We start from the raw sequence: 15,446 nt of genomic DNA, 5'->3' as shown, positions 1-15,446 counted from the left end.
CTACCGTTCATGTTTTTGGTTGGACGTGATTTTTAATTCAGTATGCTTCACGAATAAGCGAATAATAAACTAAACACTTCTTACTATAATTACAGCAATATTTTGTAATAACACGTTGCCAAACTTTGAGCCATCAATGTTACTGCTTGAAGGAATACTTAACCTTGAAATATACATCATTATCTCGTGAACGCCTTCTAGTACAAAGTCGTCAAACTCAAACTAGTAATTTGATTCATATAAATATAAAAGCGACATCCCGCTGAATTCAATTAAACTGGATAAGAATGAGTAAGGAATCATTTTTGGAATTAAATGTTTAATAATTTGCAACTGACGGTCAATTCCTAACATAATTGTTTTTTAACAAAATCTTGAAAATAAATATTGATTGCTGTTTTCCAATAATACAAGATAGATAAAGTATTTGAAACTAATATCATTAAATATTTTGAGAGTAAAAAAAATAAAGCAATCAACTTCTTTTACCTTTAAAAACCTTTAAAAGTTACATTCCCATTAATAATAAAAAAATACTTAATATATCATCTGCAGTTTTAAATATTACTTATTCATTAAATAAGTGGTTTTTACTATAAGCAACCTTTTATATGAAAGGTGTTGTGTAACAATATGTATCGTGATTCATAACTATAATACCTAAAAATTTATTTATAGATCAGCATACATTACTACAATGAATAAAAAAATAATTATTTAATAGTTAAAAAATGTTATAGAGTGGTAGTAGTATACTTTATAAGATATTAGATTTACCTGTATGAAAAAATCCACACACATGAAATGATCTAACTATTGTAATGAACAACCTCGGGAATAAAGGCTTCAATAAAATGAAAACTGAACTACTGACATAAGAGCTATACCTGACATCGACATAAAATAATATAAGGTAACAAGTCACCTGTATGCTCCAAGATCGCCTAGTAGTCAGATTTATATTGGAATATAAAAACTCAATAAAGCAGGTGTTCATATATATATATATAATATGGGGTAACAATAAATATAGGACAATAATCCCAGTTATTTTCCTTTTTTTGACTCAGCTATAAATGTATTCTCTTAAGTAGGCAGATGTCTTCTTTGACATTTGGAGCAGTTGTGAGTGTGAACAGAGTTCTAAATGACTGTGAGAGCTGAGTAACAGTCCGCAGAAGTACTATCCATTAGCCCATTACTGTTATCTTCATCATCTTACTGTTGGAAGGGACTGGCACCATCTCTTGATATTGATGCGATGAGAACACACATTCTTCCTCCGGACATTGTTGTTGTTTTTTGTTCCTTTTCGCATATCTGGGTTTCCCCTATGAGCTAGATATCGTGTTAAAACTGTGGCCTCATTACTATTCTATAATCAAACATGTGCATAATTAGAATTAGCTTCTAGAAGTTCAATCTTCAGCAGTGTTTCATATTTGTATAGCCAAGTAGAAACTGAAGAGTCATTTGCAGATCTTCGAGTTTATTACAGAACATAAAAGTGACCTGATTGAATGGAGAGATTCAGACAGAACTTACTGCCATTTCCTGATATTAATTTTCTTTCTCTTGGTTTATAGAATGTTGTATAACTTGTTATAACACCATTTAGTGTTAAATAAGTTTTTAGCTTATCAGACATGAACGAGGCTCCCCGATCATTATGTAAATACAGAGGAGTACCGAAGACAAAAAAACAAATATTTTAGATAGGAAATAACTGATGATGAGGAAATATCAGGACAGGCAAAAACTTAGCATATTCGTCTACCACAATTAGCATATACTTGTGATTTTCAGAAGATAACGGTTCTTTAAAATCGACATTAATTCTCACGAATTGAGTGGTAGGTTTAATTAAAGTTCCATTGTTCCAATAAAATCTAGGCTTTACTTCAGCAAATATGGGGCAATCGGATAAAATTCATTTTATATATTCTAACGTGTAAGGGAAATTTTTCCAGCGAACCCAGTGATACATTCTTGTTATACCAGTCTCGTGTAGGTTGCTTAGATTTTTTTGAACGGTAGAAGGCGTAACGGCAGCAGATATTCTTTAGAAAGCATCTGCAACAATATTTTCAGAGGTCGTAACACGAAATCCCAAGTCGCCGTCGCAGTATTTGTTTTTTTATTTTATATTTATGAATTATTTCTATTGCCAAACATCTTTGATCCATTATATTCATATAAATATTTACCCATCAGAAAATGTCTCCATTTCCTAAAAGCCTCTACTATCGCATATGCTTCCTTTTCTACAGACGAATGGCGTTGCTTAGATTTTGTTAAAGTTTTCGAAAAAAACGACAGGTCTTCCAGACTGAGACAGTTGAGCAGCAATTGCGTATTTGGATGCATCAATTTCTACTGTAAAAGTGGCTTCATCATCAATAGATGTTAAAACACCATCGATATTTTCACTTTTGAGCTGTTAGAATGTTTTTGTCTGTTCACTAGTTAATAGAAAGTGTTTCAATTGGGTGAGAGGGTGGATCGTATCAGAAAATTTGACTTTAAATTTTGAATAATGTGCAAACATTTCAAGAATACGTTTTAGAGAAGAAGTATCAGTAGGAAGAGCAGTAGGAAGAGGTAACTGTTGAAGTGATTTAAATCGAGAAGCATCTGGTTTTATTGTTTTTTTTTCATGGTGATGCCAAGGATATTTCTGTAGACATCCCAAATTTACACTTTTCTTCGATCAGTGTTAGATTATACTTTCTCGCAGTGTCCAAAAATATCTGTAAATTAATGTCATGTTGCTCTTTAGTTTTTTAACAGATAGTGACGTCATCTAAAAAGTGCCTTGCAAAGCTTCTTGTTTTATAGTAAAATTACTATTTCGTTTAAAACAAGCAACCTCATTGGTGACGCCAAAAGGGATCCTGGTGAATTGCAACAAATTTCTGCATGCTTCAAAAGCTGTGTAAATTCGCTCTTCTTTTGTTTTGTATTTTATTGTGCTGATATATTCATACTGGGAAATTTGTGGCACCATATCTTCAATACGAGGTAAGGGATACGCATCCAATAATGTAAATTTGTTAATTGTCAATTAATAGTCTACAACCATTCTCTTTCCATGATTTTCGTTATTTGTTACTACAACTTGAGTTCTCCACGGAGAATTACTAGGTAATAATGTATTCTACTAGCATTCTTTGTATTTATGATTCGATGAAATTCAGATCAAAGGAACTGTATCTTCGAGATTTTATGGCGATTGACTTTTGATTGAGATTTTAGTTAGGTGTGCAAATATGGTTTTACTTTAGCCACAGTCAAACTGAAGATAAAAATCGTGGTCTTATTTCCACCAAAATTAAATTCCACTCCTGTGTGTTGTCTCAGAATATCACGGCCTATGATAAGATAATTCTTTGAGGAGGTAGAGTTTAGTTAAGTAGATCCAGATATATTATGTACAGAAGCTCCCATACTAATATTTAGTTTAGTAGGAAATGTTTTTATTTGTTTTTTTGTAACAAAGGATACTGATCGGAGCTACTTGTGTCAACTAGTCCTTCAGCAAATATATGGTTAAGATGTAAGCTAGTTACAGTTTTCGAAAAGCAAGCAGAAGAAGAAAACACAGCAGAAATCATTTCTGTTAAAGCTGCTGATGTTTTTTCTCGTATGGCTAGTTTGTTTCTTTTTTTCGAGATACATACTTGCTTCCCTTTTTCCTACAATAAGAACAAAAAGAATTATTTGCAGGCACTGAGGATGTTTTGATTTTCTACAGGCTCGCAATTATCGGTTTTACTACTTTAACGTAGAATGTGGGTCAGAAGTAGCAATGTTGATTTGAAAACTATGTGTTATGATATGCTTCCGAATGTCGTTGCGCCATTTCTAGCGATCTAACAGAATCAATAACTTGTGATAAAGTGTTGTTTTCCAAAATGAAAGAATCGTCTCTATTTTATCAGCTAACGTAAATGATAAGTATATTAATTTTTTTTAAGAGGTTTTCACTTCGGCAGCCTCCAAGCGTTCTGCTTAGAGTAGTTTTTCTATGTTACTCAGCTGTAATAATAAAATAATAATAAAAAAATACCTCGGGAATAAAGGCTTTGATAAACTGAAAACGAAACTATAGCTACAGGAAGAAATCACCTGTATGTTCCAAGATAGCGCAGTAGCTCGTCAATATTGACATTATCCAAATTTTAGAAGCTTAAAATTTATCACTAGAATTTAATTTGTTGAAAAACTCAATCAAGCAATTATCATAACGGAATAATGGCAATTTTTGAAAGAAGTTTTAAACTCTTGAGTCTTGATAATTATGGACAATACCAGAAAATTTTCATAAATCTTATAGAGGTAAGGAGAACAAATTGTGTATATGACAAAGTGTCCGTCGAAATGTGTAAAATAAGGAAGGCGCCACATTAGCATTAATTTAAATATCTTTAAGGATATATTCACTACATTTTTTATACAACCCAATTTTCAATAATGAACTGCTTGTCAAAAATGATATTAAATTTTTTAACATTGCACACTTTCGCTTCTGATTCATCTACATTTTCTACATTCATACCATACCCTTTGTGTACACCAGCGCCATTCTGGAAAGTTTGCCAACTGTTATTTATCGTATACAATTAAACGCTTTCTCAATTTTTCTTCCATATGAGATACTCCTCTTCACCTTCCACGTAATCTCAATGCATCATTTTTTTTTTTTGAATTTCACTTACTAACATTACAAAAACATGACTTTTAATAGAAACTTCAAAATTTTATTAGGCAATTAGGCCATCTAAAAAAAACAGCTAATCTACCTCGAATTGGGGACGTGGGTTGAACAACTGATTTTCTTGTATGTAACCGTGTTAGCTTTTCTTAGTTTTTCCGGTGGTGAGAGTTGTTTTGTATTGTTTTTGTTTCATAGTATTAAAAGGACTACAGAGATACTTTTTAGATCTGTCTAAGTGAAACTAATACAGCTGAGACTGGGTATTTTTGTAGTTTTTGTTATTTCAATCTGCAAGTAAGCTTTCAAGCAGTTTACAAAAGTTAAAAAACCTGTATTTATTTTATGCTCAATTTACGGAAGTTTTTTAAACGTTAATTTCCACTGTTGCGTTCAAATTTATCATATATGAGTAGATGGTAAAGTGATAACCCAGTGGCAGCTGGAAGGTACAAAGGCAAACTTTAAGCTTTAGGTGGAGGTCACCTCTTTTCATTAGATGAAAAGAGCTTTAGTCAGAATCTTTCTCATTTTCCTCAAGTTTCCAATATACTTGCCTACAATAAGCGAAACACTTCATAGTGGAAAAATACGACAAAGTCACGAGTTAGGTAGGAAATTTACCACTTCTTTTAGTAGCTGTTTAAGAAGCAATTTCGCTATAAATATAAATAAGTTTTCAAATCACACAAAACCTGCGGCAAAAGCATTTTTAAATGGACCTCAGCTGTTTTTGAAGTTGTTAGATTGCTTTTTGACTGCTTTATTATAATTTTTTCGGTTTGTATACAAATTATCGTGAAAGTTTGAGTTCTGATAATAGTATTAAGGGGTGCATCCTTACGACTATTAATTTTTTACGATACGTATTCTTATAGGAATTTGAATTTCCTAGAAAAAACCTTTTTTTGTAAATGAGTGTACAAATCGTTTTCTTGTAATCGTGTCTTAAACGTTGATTTATGTTTTTAATTTTGCGTTTGGATAAAATTTCCTATATGAATACGCATCGCTAAAATTTTTCGGATTGATAATTGAAGAGTTTTGCGTCGTTTTTTGTACACTTTAATGTACACTCTAATCTACACTTTTTACAACAAGAATTTTCATTTCTCCATGCATACAAATAATAAGTATCAATTATCTTTATATGTAATTAGGTATACAATAGAGGCTTCAACAATATTACCATAAGGTAACAATATTGAACCTGATTCAGCAAGAATACTGGAGAATTTGGTGAAATATGTGGAGTACTTATATTATTACCTAATAATAAAGTCGGAATGTTTATTAACCACAATATTTGCATAGGTATACCTTTTAAAACAAAAGTTTTCATTTCTCCATTTATACAAGTTATGAGTATTTATTATCCATATAATTATAATTTTGCCATTTTCAATTTATCATCAAAAGCTTCTACAATATTACTATGGAATCTTGATAATTTATACAAGTGACTACTGTCGTAATAGTGCTACATATGATTTGTTCTCGGAGATTGCACGGATCCAAATTGGACATTGTGGCTTTCAGCTAAAATCTCCAGTCGGTATTACAAAATTGTTCTAGTTATTAGACACCTCGGATTATTCGTTTATTTGTCATCTAATGGACTTGTTTTACTTTTTAATATTCTTAACATTAGCTTATCTTATATATTAAAAAAATTGATGATTTCCATTCCGAGTCCGTTCAGGCGTTCTACCCAACCGATTTGCTTAATTTTTTTTTTCAATGAAAGGTATTGATGCACAGATCGATCAGCCATGAACCATCGGATTTCATCTAATTTTCACCATTCTCAAGTTATACTCAAATGCGATTTCCCCCTGTACATTACTTATGGGAGTTTTTCACATACACACGTTCTATCCTCAATATCTCAGGTTCTATTCAAGATAGAGACTTCGTTTTAGTTTAAGAACACTCGCTGAAACACCTTCTTTCTTTTGAGTTTTTGAACACTTAAATCGGTTGAGTTGGAGAGGAGTTAGGCGCGGACATTCCATGTGGAGTTATGGATTTTTGTAGGTTTTTGGCAATTTTTCTACATTCAAAGATCTATATCTCAGGTTCTAATATAGCTACAGAGTTCGTTCTTTTCTATTATAATGATTTCTGATACTTATTTAATGGATTCGATGCGAGCCAAGCCGCGGGTAAAAGTTAGTAATCTTATAAAAATATTAAGGATCGCAAAATCTTAAAATATCTGTTCTACTAGCACTTAAAAAAGGAAAGAAGAATGGACGCATACTAACTATTAAATTTTGTTACCAACTAGCTAGCACAGGGTAAACTGAAGGGTTTTTATTTTAGTTTAAAAAATTGTGTTTAAACAAATTAGTGAGGATTTTGAAAATATAGGCAAATAAGTGACCAAATATAAAATAAATTATATTATCTGTGTTTCTTACTAGAAGCATTTTGTATCTTATATAAAGTTACCAATATACTTTGTAAAGGAAAATAGCTGGATATAAAACAATGAATTAAAAAATTCATAACATGACCAGATTTATCAAGATTATCAAAATAAAAATTCGTTGGACCTAAAACAAAATCAATTTGGTGTAACGATTGAATCATACACACAGAGACTTTATTGAAGAATAAACATGATTTACATAATTTTTAATAATATGCTAAACAAGCGTTTGGAATAAGTTCATCCCGATATTATGCCTTACAATTTAACTGGTTAATATATTCACAAAACTTTTCTGAGTCAAATTAACTTTGAACACTCTAAGAAATTTTTCACATAATTTACAGATTTCAATCACATCTGCAGATGGATAAATAAGACTCCTCTATTTTTTTATGTGATTAGAGAATTTAGATAGTTCTTTCTATTTCCAGATAAAGCATCAATAAACTTCTCACACTTTATAGTTTTTTTTAACTTTTTAATTACAAACCCAGCTACGTTAATTTGAATCAACATTGATTACAATTCCAAAGTTGATGTAACCAAAAAAATTTTCCCATCCCATTTTAAACGTTTTCGTATAGCCATTTCATCCATTACCAACGAACACAAAACAGTTTTGATTTGTTTTTCCACATACGATTTCAAAACATTCAATGGTTCCATTGCAAATCCTGGTTCAGTATTAATGGTTTTATACCATTTCCCGATAGTACTTTGATGAGGAAGACAAGTGTCAAAAACTTTTCTCACATATACCTTTGGAGACAAAAAGTTAGTGATAAAGCGATTTCTTTTAACTCTGGAGTATATTTCCATTCTTGACAACTTTACTTTGTAGTATTTCTTTTTGAAAATTATTCATACTTTCTAATAAAATGATATTATCCCTTGAAATCATATTTTTCTGAGGTAATGTCTTAATAATATATTTTAGAGATACTACTTTTTTGTTTCTGTCTTCTTAGAGACTGTCTAAGTATACGTATTTTCCTACTTTTCTCTTGGCTATTTTCTTTTTCAGTACTTTTTAAGAGGGGTTTCAACATGTTGCTCCTTTTAGTGTAAGTCCTTTTCCTTGGTAGATCCTAAAATATAATTAAATTATATATTTACTAGTTATTTTAAATTTTGTACCTACCTATGTTAAATTCTTTCAATAGAAAAATGTATAAACAATATCAAGTTAAGAACGCATAAACATGTAGAAATTTTATAAAAATGTTCAAGAATAGAAAATATATTCAAAAGCAATCACCTTAGCTTAGCTGGTTGCAGATAACTAGGTATATACACAGTGTTGCCAGAGCTAGTACAATTGTACAATTTTAGTACATTTTAGTGTATTTTATACGCTAGTACATTTTTCCTTTTTTCTAATACATTTTCCCTGCGTTCGCAAATATAAAGTTATTTTATATTTTCGTTTAATAAAATAAACCAGAAATTGTACTAGATTGTAACAATAATTAGAAAACAGAGCCAAGTTGATTTATATTTAGATCGTGAGATTTTTGTACTGCATTGCTAATTTTATCGGTAAACTTTATATAAATTTTTCATCCTTAAAATAATAATTGACACAGTCTATAACATTTTTGGAAAAAAAATTTAATTTAAACTTATGTTTCTACATCTTTCTATAATTTTATTAATTTTGTTTGAAGTTGGTACAATCTAGTACATTTTCTAGTTCAATTTTTACATTCACCTTTAAATTGTGGCAACACTGTATATACACTAATATTGTTGGAACTGCACTATTCATTAATCTTACCCTAGAATTCACAACATAGAAAAATTTTACATCAAAATGATTGTAACATAATCTATATAACAGTGTATAAACGGAAAATATTTGGAAACTTATTAATTAAATTCTTAAAATATAGGCAATTAAATATGTACTGTATAATTTAATAAATTCAGAAATAAGTACTGAAAATATCAGATAGATTCGATACATAACAAATGAATATTCCGTATATTTTGTAATGGTGCTATTTTAATAGTAATCTTTTCTTACCTGTGAAAAGATAATCCTGGTACTTTTTTATAATTTCTGTGTTTACAACCATAAACAACACACTGCACCATTGTAAACAAATTCAATAAGTCCAAAATAAATTCTACAGAAATTAATCATCACAAAAATAAGTACACGCTACATGAAAAATAATGGTTCCTAAAAAATTGCCCCGTCTAATTTTGGTAACAGAAACAAATACATAATCAATCGCAGAATGTGGTTCATCTATGGGCGGATGCCTACCAACAACTTGTTAATCTCATTGTAGTACAAAGATTATATTCTCGATTGTAGTACGTGTTCAGTCGGAAAGAAGCCTTTTCGTTTTATTCACATACAGAGTTATTTTTGTACCTGAAATGAGTGTATAAAAGTGTTCTCAAATTGTGGTCAGAAAACTAAAACGTAAGGATATAAATACATACTATCATTTTATGTTATAAGCGGTTTCTTATTATATTATATATATACAAGGAAAGTATTGGTCAATCATATTAAAGTTGTACATATTTTATGTTTGCTCTTCTTTGTGATGCCCAGTTAAGGACTCTCTGGATAACCCGGGCAGGTTTTATGGACAACACAACAGGAAATTTTAAAGTATGTCTAAAAAATGTCAGCTCTTTGTGTTCAACATAAGATGGTAAAGGTTTGGGGTTAGTAAAGGGTGCGGTGCCATTCCTAAAGTTTTCAAGGTATTTTTTTGTTTTTGTTAATACATAAATACAATTTATAGACTACGCAGTTGTTGGAGACTCCACCGATAACTTTTGGTTTCCACCACAAACACCGCTTCAACAAGACGTTCAAATATCTACTAGAAAAAATTTAAGGTAAGTATAATAGGTGTACTTACAAGATGTTCGTAATGAGAGTCTATACAACTATATTTAATATTTGTAGACATACTTGCAAATACTCCATTAGGTCCTATTAGAGTATATCGACAAAGAAGACAGCTCTTCAAAGACTCAGGAAAGTTTAATGTAAACCTTTAAGTAAACACATATAAGTGCTGTGTTAGGAGCATACTGGATTTTCTCTTTTTTCGTTTTACATAAACTGCATTTGTGCCTTATTCCTCATTTTTTCAGAACTTCCAGTAGGATTATCAAAAGGTAAAACAAGTAACAATTAGAGATTTGTTTTTGGTGATAACTACAATACACTTGAAAAACAAACTGACTTGTTAAATATTATAAAAAATATAGTTTTATTCAATTAAGTAAAAAATTAATGGAGTTTTGAAAGGTGTAGATGAAAGATAGTTTTATAATAATTATGCATTTATCTAGGGCACTGTCACCTCAATAAACACCTGAAGATGTTAGACTTAGCAGATTATGCAGTCTGCAGATTTTGTTGTGCAAAGGACGCAACCTCTATCCACATTCTCTCGAAGTGTGAGAGACTACGGAACATTAGATCACTACACTTGGGACCCTATGAAATAGAAGACGAAGATATCTGGCTACTAGGGCCATCCTATATTCTGAACTTTTGAAGAAACTGAAAATGAATGGATTAGCTGTAAGCACTGACGATTCCCAGTATCGCAGCAATAAAGGGGGTCGCAGTGTATATAATACTATATTATAAACGTACGTATATGTATTTATCTATATGTTTATTTTGTATTTTTTCAAATGTAATAAAAAACTGTCCTTTGTATCGTTTTTTTCGTTCCATTTATGAAGCCCCATTCTCTCCATAATTAAAAATGAAAATATATCCAATCCATCTATTTTTCGAAACAGTTCAATGGAGAGATCACGAAAGATTTGAATTCTAAACTTGAATTTGAAGTATGCCGCCAAAAGCAGAAAGGAAACTGTTGTTTCATGTATGCTTTGTAATTCTCATGAACCAAGACATTGCGCTGAAATGGGAACTCGAGTTTGCTATCCATAGGATGTGGTTCACAGAACATACCAAATGTCATATATGTAATATGGACAGTTGGTATGGGAAAAAACGTCCCTATGCTGCGGTGCCGACAATATTCATTTTCTCTCTCGTTCGAGCCACGTTATTGTGAGAATGCATAGAACCGAGCTAGAACCTCTGAGGATAAAGAAATCGTTGCCATTCTGTCTTCCTTAGACAGAACACTTCCACTTATAGAAACTGTCCATATAGAAGTATTACATATATGCCAAATGTATGGTATGTTCTGTGGTGTGGTTTATCTATAATCGCAGAGTCCAAGAATACGTGTCCTATAACGGTGCATTTCACTAAGCGTTCACGGCGCCAGAAATACTCTTTTGTGCATTCCACATAGCGACTACGGTCATTGTAGTCGCGGTGAGAATGTCACTCTTGACGTCATGACTAACGTTCACGGCGACCCTTGTCATAAGGTGGGTTGAAGTAAGCGTGGAAAGAATTGGCGGAATGTTCAAAACTCAAGCTGATTGCAACTTTGAGAATCTATCTCATTATTTGATGCAGTATGTGATATTATATTTATTTTTGAAGCATTCTTATGAAGCACCACTCGACTAAAAATTTAAAAACTTACAAATTGTAACATAACTTCTTAAAGATTTTGCTTTATTTTTGCTATTTTCCCATTCGTTAATATTTATCACAGCACTCAAAACAGCTCGTAAGCCATTCCACTTGGGTTTGCGATTATATTGGTCTGGACTAAGTGGAACGGGAAAGATCGTAGTCGTGAACGTGATTGTCGTGAGTGCTTAGTGGAATACACCCTAAGTACCAGCATATTGACAAGTGTCATCTATCAAAAGTATAAAATAGAAGTTTAAAGATCATATATGTAATATTCCTATATGGACAGTTCTTATGGGAGAAAACGTCCTTTTGTTACAGTGCCGACAGTATTCATTTTTTCTTTCGTTCGAGCCACTTTATCTATACTGCGCATGCTTGAAAATTCTCTAAAATATCAGTATTGGAAAAATAATAACTATTTGTTTCACTTAGTCGGAACACCTTCCACTTTAGAAACCATCCATATAGGAGTATTACATTTATGTTGAATATATACGTATTTATAGTTACACCATCGACTTCTACAAAACCATCTTTTTGTATTTTTATTGTCATTTCAGGATTTCACAACCAGCTGTGTATGGATATATTTTTTCGGTTAAACAATTAAATATTCAACGATTTTCCTAGTGTAGAGTAACCTAGTAAGAAAAGAGACTCTCTTTCAATTCCACAAATCCCTATAGCACGGGGGCTACATAGGCTCCGTCCCCTATAGGTTAATGATTTTTGATTTTTTTTTGTGTTAAATATATGTATTTTTTTTGGATATAGTGCTTATGTTTCATTATATATATATAAATATCACCTCATTGTTGTCAGAGTCTGTAGTTGATTCGTAAAATAAAAAGTTGAATTTCAATCTAATTTCATATCGAAACGCTTGACAGTTGTGAAATAGAATGTACCTATTCTTTACACAATTTCACAATTAAATATGAAAATATGTAAAATCTTTGTAATTAAAACTTAAATATTGTTGCGGAATATTTTATTTACTGCCAATAATATTGTCCTATAGATACGATGCTGTTTGAAATATTGACGTCAGCTGTTGCCATTCAAGATGAGAAATATCACATCGTTAGTGATCTAGTATGTCCAAGGGTAATTTAAGTACCGCTTTGGTTATTTGAATATTACTACCAGATATTTCTGTTCCTTGAAAATTTTTGTAAAACAGGTTTGATCAGCTGAGTTGCAAGTGTAATGACAATGGCAACGATGTACTTGAATAGGGCAACAGTGCTATCTGTTCTGTCGTCTATCCCTAAGTTGATCCTTTAATTATTTTAGTATATATTTTGTCCTGAATTGTAAGTATGGAAGAATTATTTGAAACTTTCTCCGAAGATATAACAAAATGGAAAGATATTAAGGACATAATTGACCTAGATCTTGGTACGATATATTTATTTGAACTAATTAATAAATCCTGTCTTGTTGTTTTTTGCAGTTATTGATAGTTTCGTTTTTATACTAGAAAGTAGATACCAATCGAAATTTTAAAAATTTTAGACTGTGGGATGCGAAATGACTACAAGAATAAAGCTAGCGTTCCTCTTCTACCAAGACGTGATGTTTTGTTATATGGGACAATTCCAAAAATGGAACAAAGAGTATATACAAAATGTAAAGAATGTAGGCTAGTTTTCAACCCTAGACATATTTTATCACATAAATCTTGTCCAGCAAAGTCCCATTCTACTTCACACAGTTTAAAAAAGAAAGTCAAAAGTAAAGGAAATGGAACCAAAAAGTCTTATTCAAATCTACCTCCTCCTCCATTATTTAAAGTAAGAAATGTTTACACTCTTTTTCTTATATAACCTGTAGTTTTTGTAATTCTGATAAAACAATCTACATACTGAATGAAACTGTAATATTTTGATCTTGTGTCCACCACAATTTTTCAAGATTTTTATGGTATTATTGAATTTTTACAGCTGACGGAGTGCTTCTAAGACCAGTGTTGAATTGAATTAAATGCAAATTTAGATATATTAGAAGCAGGGATATATTTTATTATAGGTACTACCTTATTATTCTCTGATAAGGACTATTTGCCAAATTTATACTCTCACAAATGGTTACATTTGTTGGAAATATTAACCTCTTTTGAACATTATTGAGATTCAGAACTGTAACATCCAGGTAGAATGTCAAGTTCAGTTTTTTGCCACCACCACAATATAAGACATATTCTGAATGTTTTAAAATATTCAGTAATACATTTGCCACTGTATCATGCCAACTATAAATTTCTTATACCAGAAGTGTTTGATATGATATTCTGTTGATACTGTTCCCATTTTTGCTATCGAGATTGTATCCTTTGAACACTATCTATTTCCTGATTAGAAATCTTATAGACTAGGTCATATTTAGTACTCAAAACTTCTTGGTTCATATTGGTTTCAGTACCATTAATCAAATAAACATTATTGTGTTTGTGTGACAATTACTTGGTCTTCAATTTTACCTAATATAGTCCACTTATTCATAAAAATGCTGTTGATATAGAGGATTATTTTTAAATTTTGTAAGTTGACTATCGTCTTATTTTGTCAGTGGAATTTGTAAGTTAAGTTGTTTAAAGTTTTTCTCTTTTTATCTTCTTATTGAAGGTCAAGAAAACTTCATCTCGAATTTGTTGTGGCATAGGATTAGTGAGTAAATTATTGTTGAAAATGGTTTAATAAAATCATGATGGAGAGTGAACTTATATTTTATGTTTTCATTTATTAATTCTGAAGTAAGAATGTATTAGTATTGTGTGGTTGTGGATTTGTCAATTTCTACCACTCTAGGTTTGTTTTATTCAAGAATATGTTGAGACCATGCTAATTCAACTATAAATATCTTATGTATCTGGAATAATGTGCAGTCCAATTCAGAATGATACTGTGGGGGGAATGAATAGATGAGTACTTGGTGTGATTTGTAACAAAACTAATTGAATTGAATTATTGTCTTTATTTCAAGAAAACTTTCTTTTTTTCAGAAATCTCCATCACCATCTCTAACTACGGTCACTCTTAACATTCCAGAAATTTCCGTTCCCAAAGTATCTTCTCCAAAAACATCAAAAGTATCAACAATATCATCTACTTCTTCTGCAGTAATGACAATTTCTAGTTCATCTAATAAATCAGACACTAGAATACCTTCTAATACATCATCTCTAAAATCACATTCTCCAAAATCTCCATCAAAATCTTCAATCTCTAGCTCAGAACATTCTCCAAAATCTAAATCGCAAACAGGAGAAAATAATTCCTCTAGCAGCAACAGTAGTAGTAGTAGTAATAGGCATAAAAAAAGTAGAAAGAGCAATAGTAATACTAAAATAACTAAGGAATTTGACCCAGACGTCCATTGTGGAGTAGTAGAGGGAACTAAAGGACCTTGCACAAGATCAATAACTTGTTCTAATCATAGGGTAAGTTCTATTAAATAAACCAAAATAAGTAAAATAAAATTAAGAAATAGGAGGATGTAAACAAACAAATTCTATTTCTTGCTCTTACAGGTTAATTTACAAACTTGAGAATTGTAGGGTTTTATTTTTGGATATGAAAATGAACATACACATATTTCAACATTTTTGGAACATAAACCATACTCCCATTCTTTATAAGATTTTTTTAATCCAGATATTGACCCAATTGTAATTATACTATATAATATATATCTGGAATAATTGTTTAATTAATTTAAATGTTTAATTCAAAAATATCAATTCT

At 31.0% G+C, this 15,446-nt stretch overlaps 1 protein-coding gene and 2 long non-coding RNA genes across 14 annotated transcripts in view; 2 read left to right on the top strand and 1 right to left on the bottom strand.

Moving 5' to 3' along the window:
• Positions 1-7,300: 7,300 nt before the first annotated feature.
• Positions 7,301-9,432, bottom strand: LOC130890708 (uncharacterized). Its single transcript, XR_009058780.1, has 2 exons — positions 9,178-9,432; positions 7,301-8,239 (listed from the first exon to the last, which is right to left on the bottom strand). It is a non-coding gene; the product is annotated as an uncharacterized LOC130890708 (long non-coding RNA).
• Positions 9,433-9,452: 20 nt separating this feature from the next.
• Positions 9,453-11,036, top strand: LOC130890700 (uncharacterized). Of its 2 annotated transcripts, XR_009058778.1 has the most exons (4): positions 9,453-9,585; positions 9,917-10,013; positions 10,084-10,298; positions 10,476-11,035. It is a non-coding gene; the product is annotated as an uncharacterized LOC130890700 (long non-coding RNA). The 2 variants fall into 2 exon arrangements; XR_009058779.1 differs by having other exon boundaries at positions 9,558-10,013; positions 10,476-11,036.
• A 1,733-nt stretch (positions 11,037-12,769) lies between these two features.
• The window catches only part of LOC130901171 (ataxin-7-like), a 23,182-nt gene continuing 20,505 nt past the window's right edge, over positions 12,770-15,446 (top strand). For all 11 annotated transcript variants that reach the window (XM_057812365.1, XM_057812375.1, XM_057812409.1 and 8 more), the window contains exons 1-3: positions 12,770-13,101; positions 13,219-13,496; positions 14,705-15,142. In XM_057812365.1, the coding sequence (XP_057668348.1) occupies positions 13,023-13,101; positions 13,219-13,496; positions 14,705-15,142 (795 nt within the window). In that variant the 5' untranslated portion in view covers positions 12,770-13,022. The remainder of the gene's footprint in view (positions 13,102-13,218; positions 13,497-14,704; positions 15,143-15,446) is intronic.

This window comes from Diorhabda carinulata, chromosome 1 (assembly GCF_026250575.1).
Source record: "Diorhabda carinulata isolate Delta chromosome 1, icDioCari1.1, whole genome shotgun sequence".
Classification (NCBI taxonomy): Eukaryota; Metazoa; Arthropoda; class Insecta; order Coleoptera; family Chrysomelidae; genus Diorhabda; species Diorhabda carinulata.
Note: the sequence above shows the minus strand (reverse complement) of the source record. Positions and strands in the feature narration are given on the sequence as shown.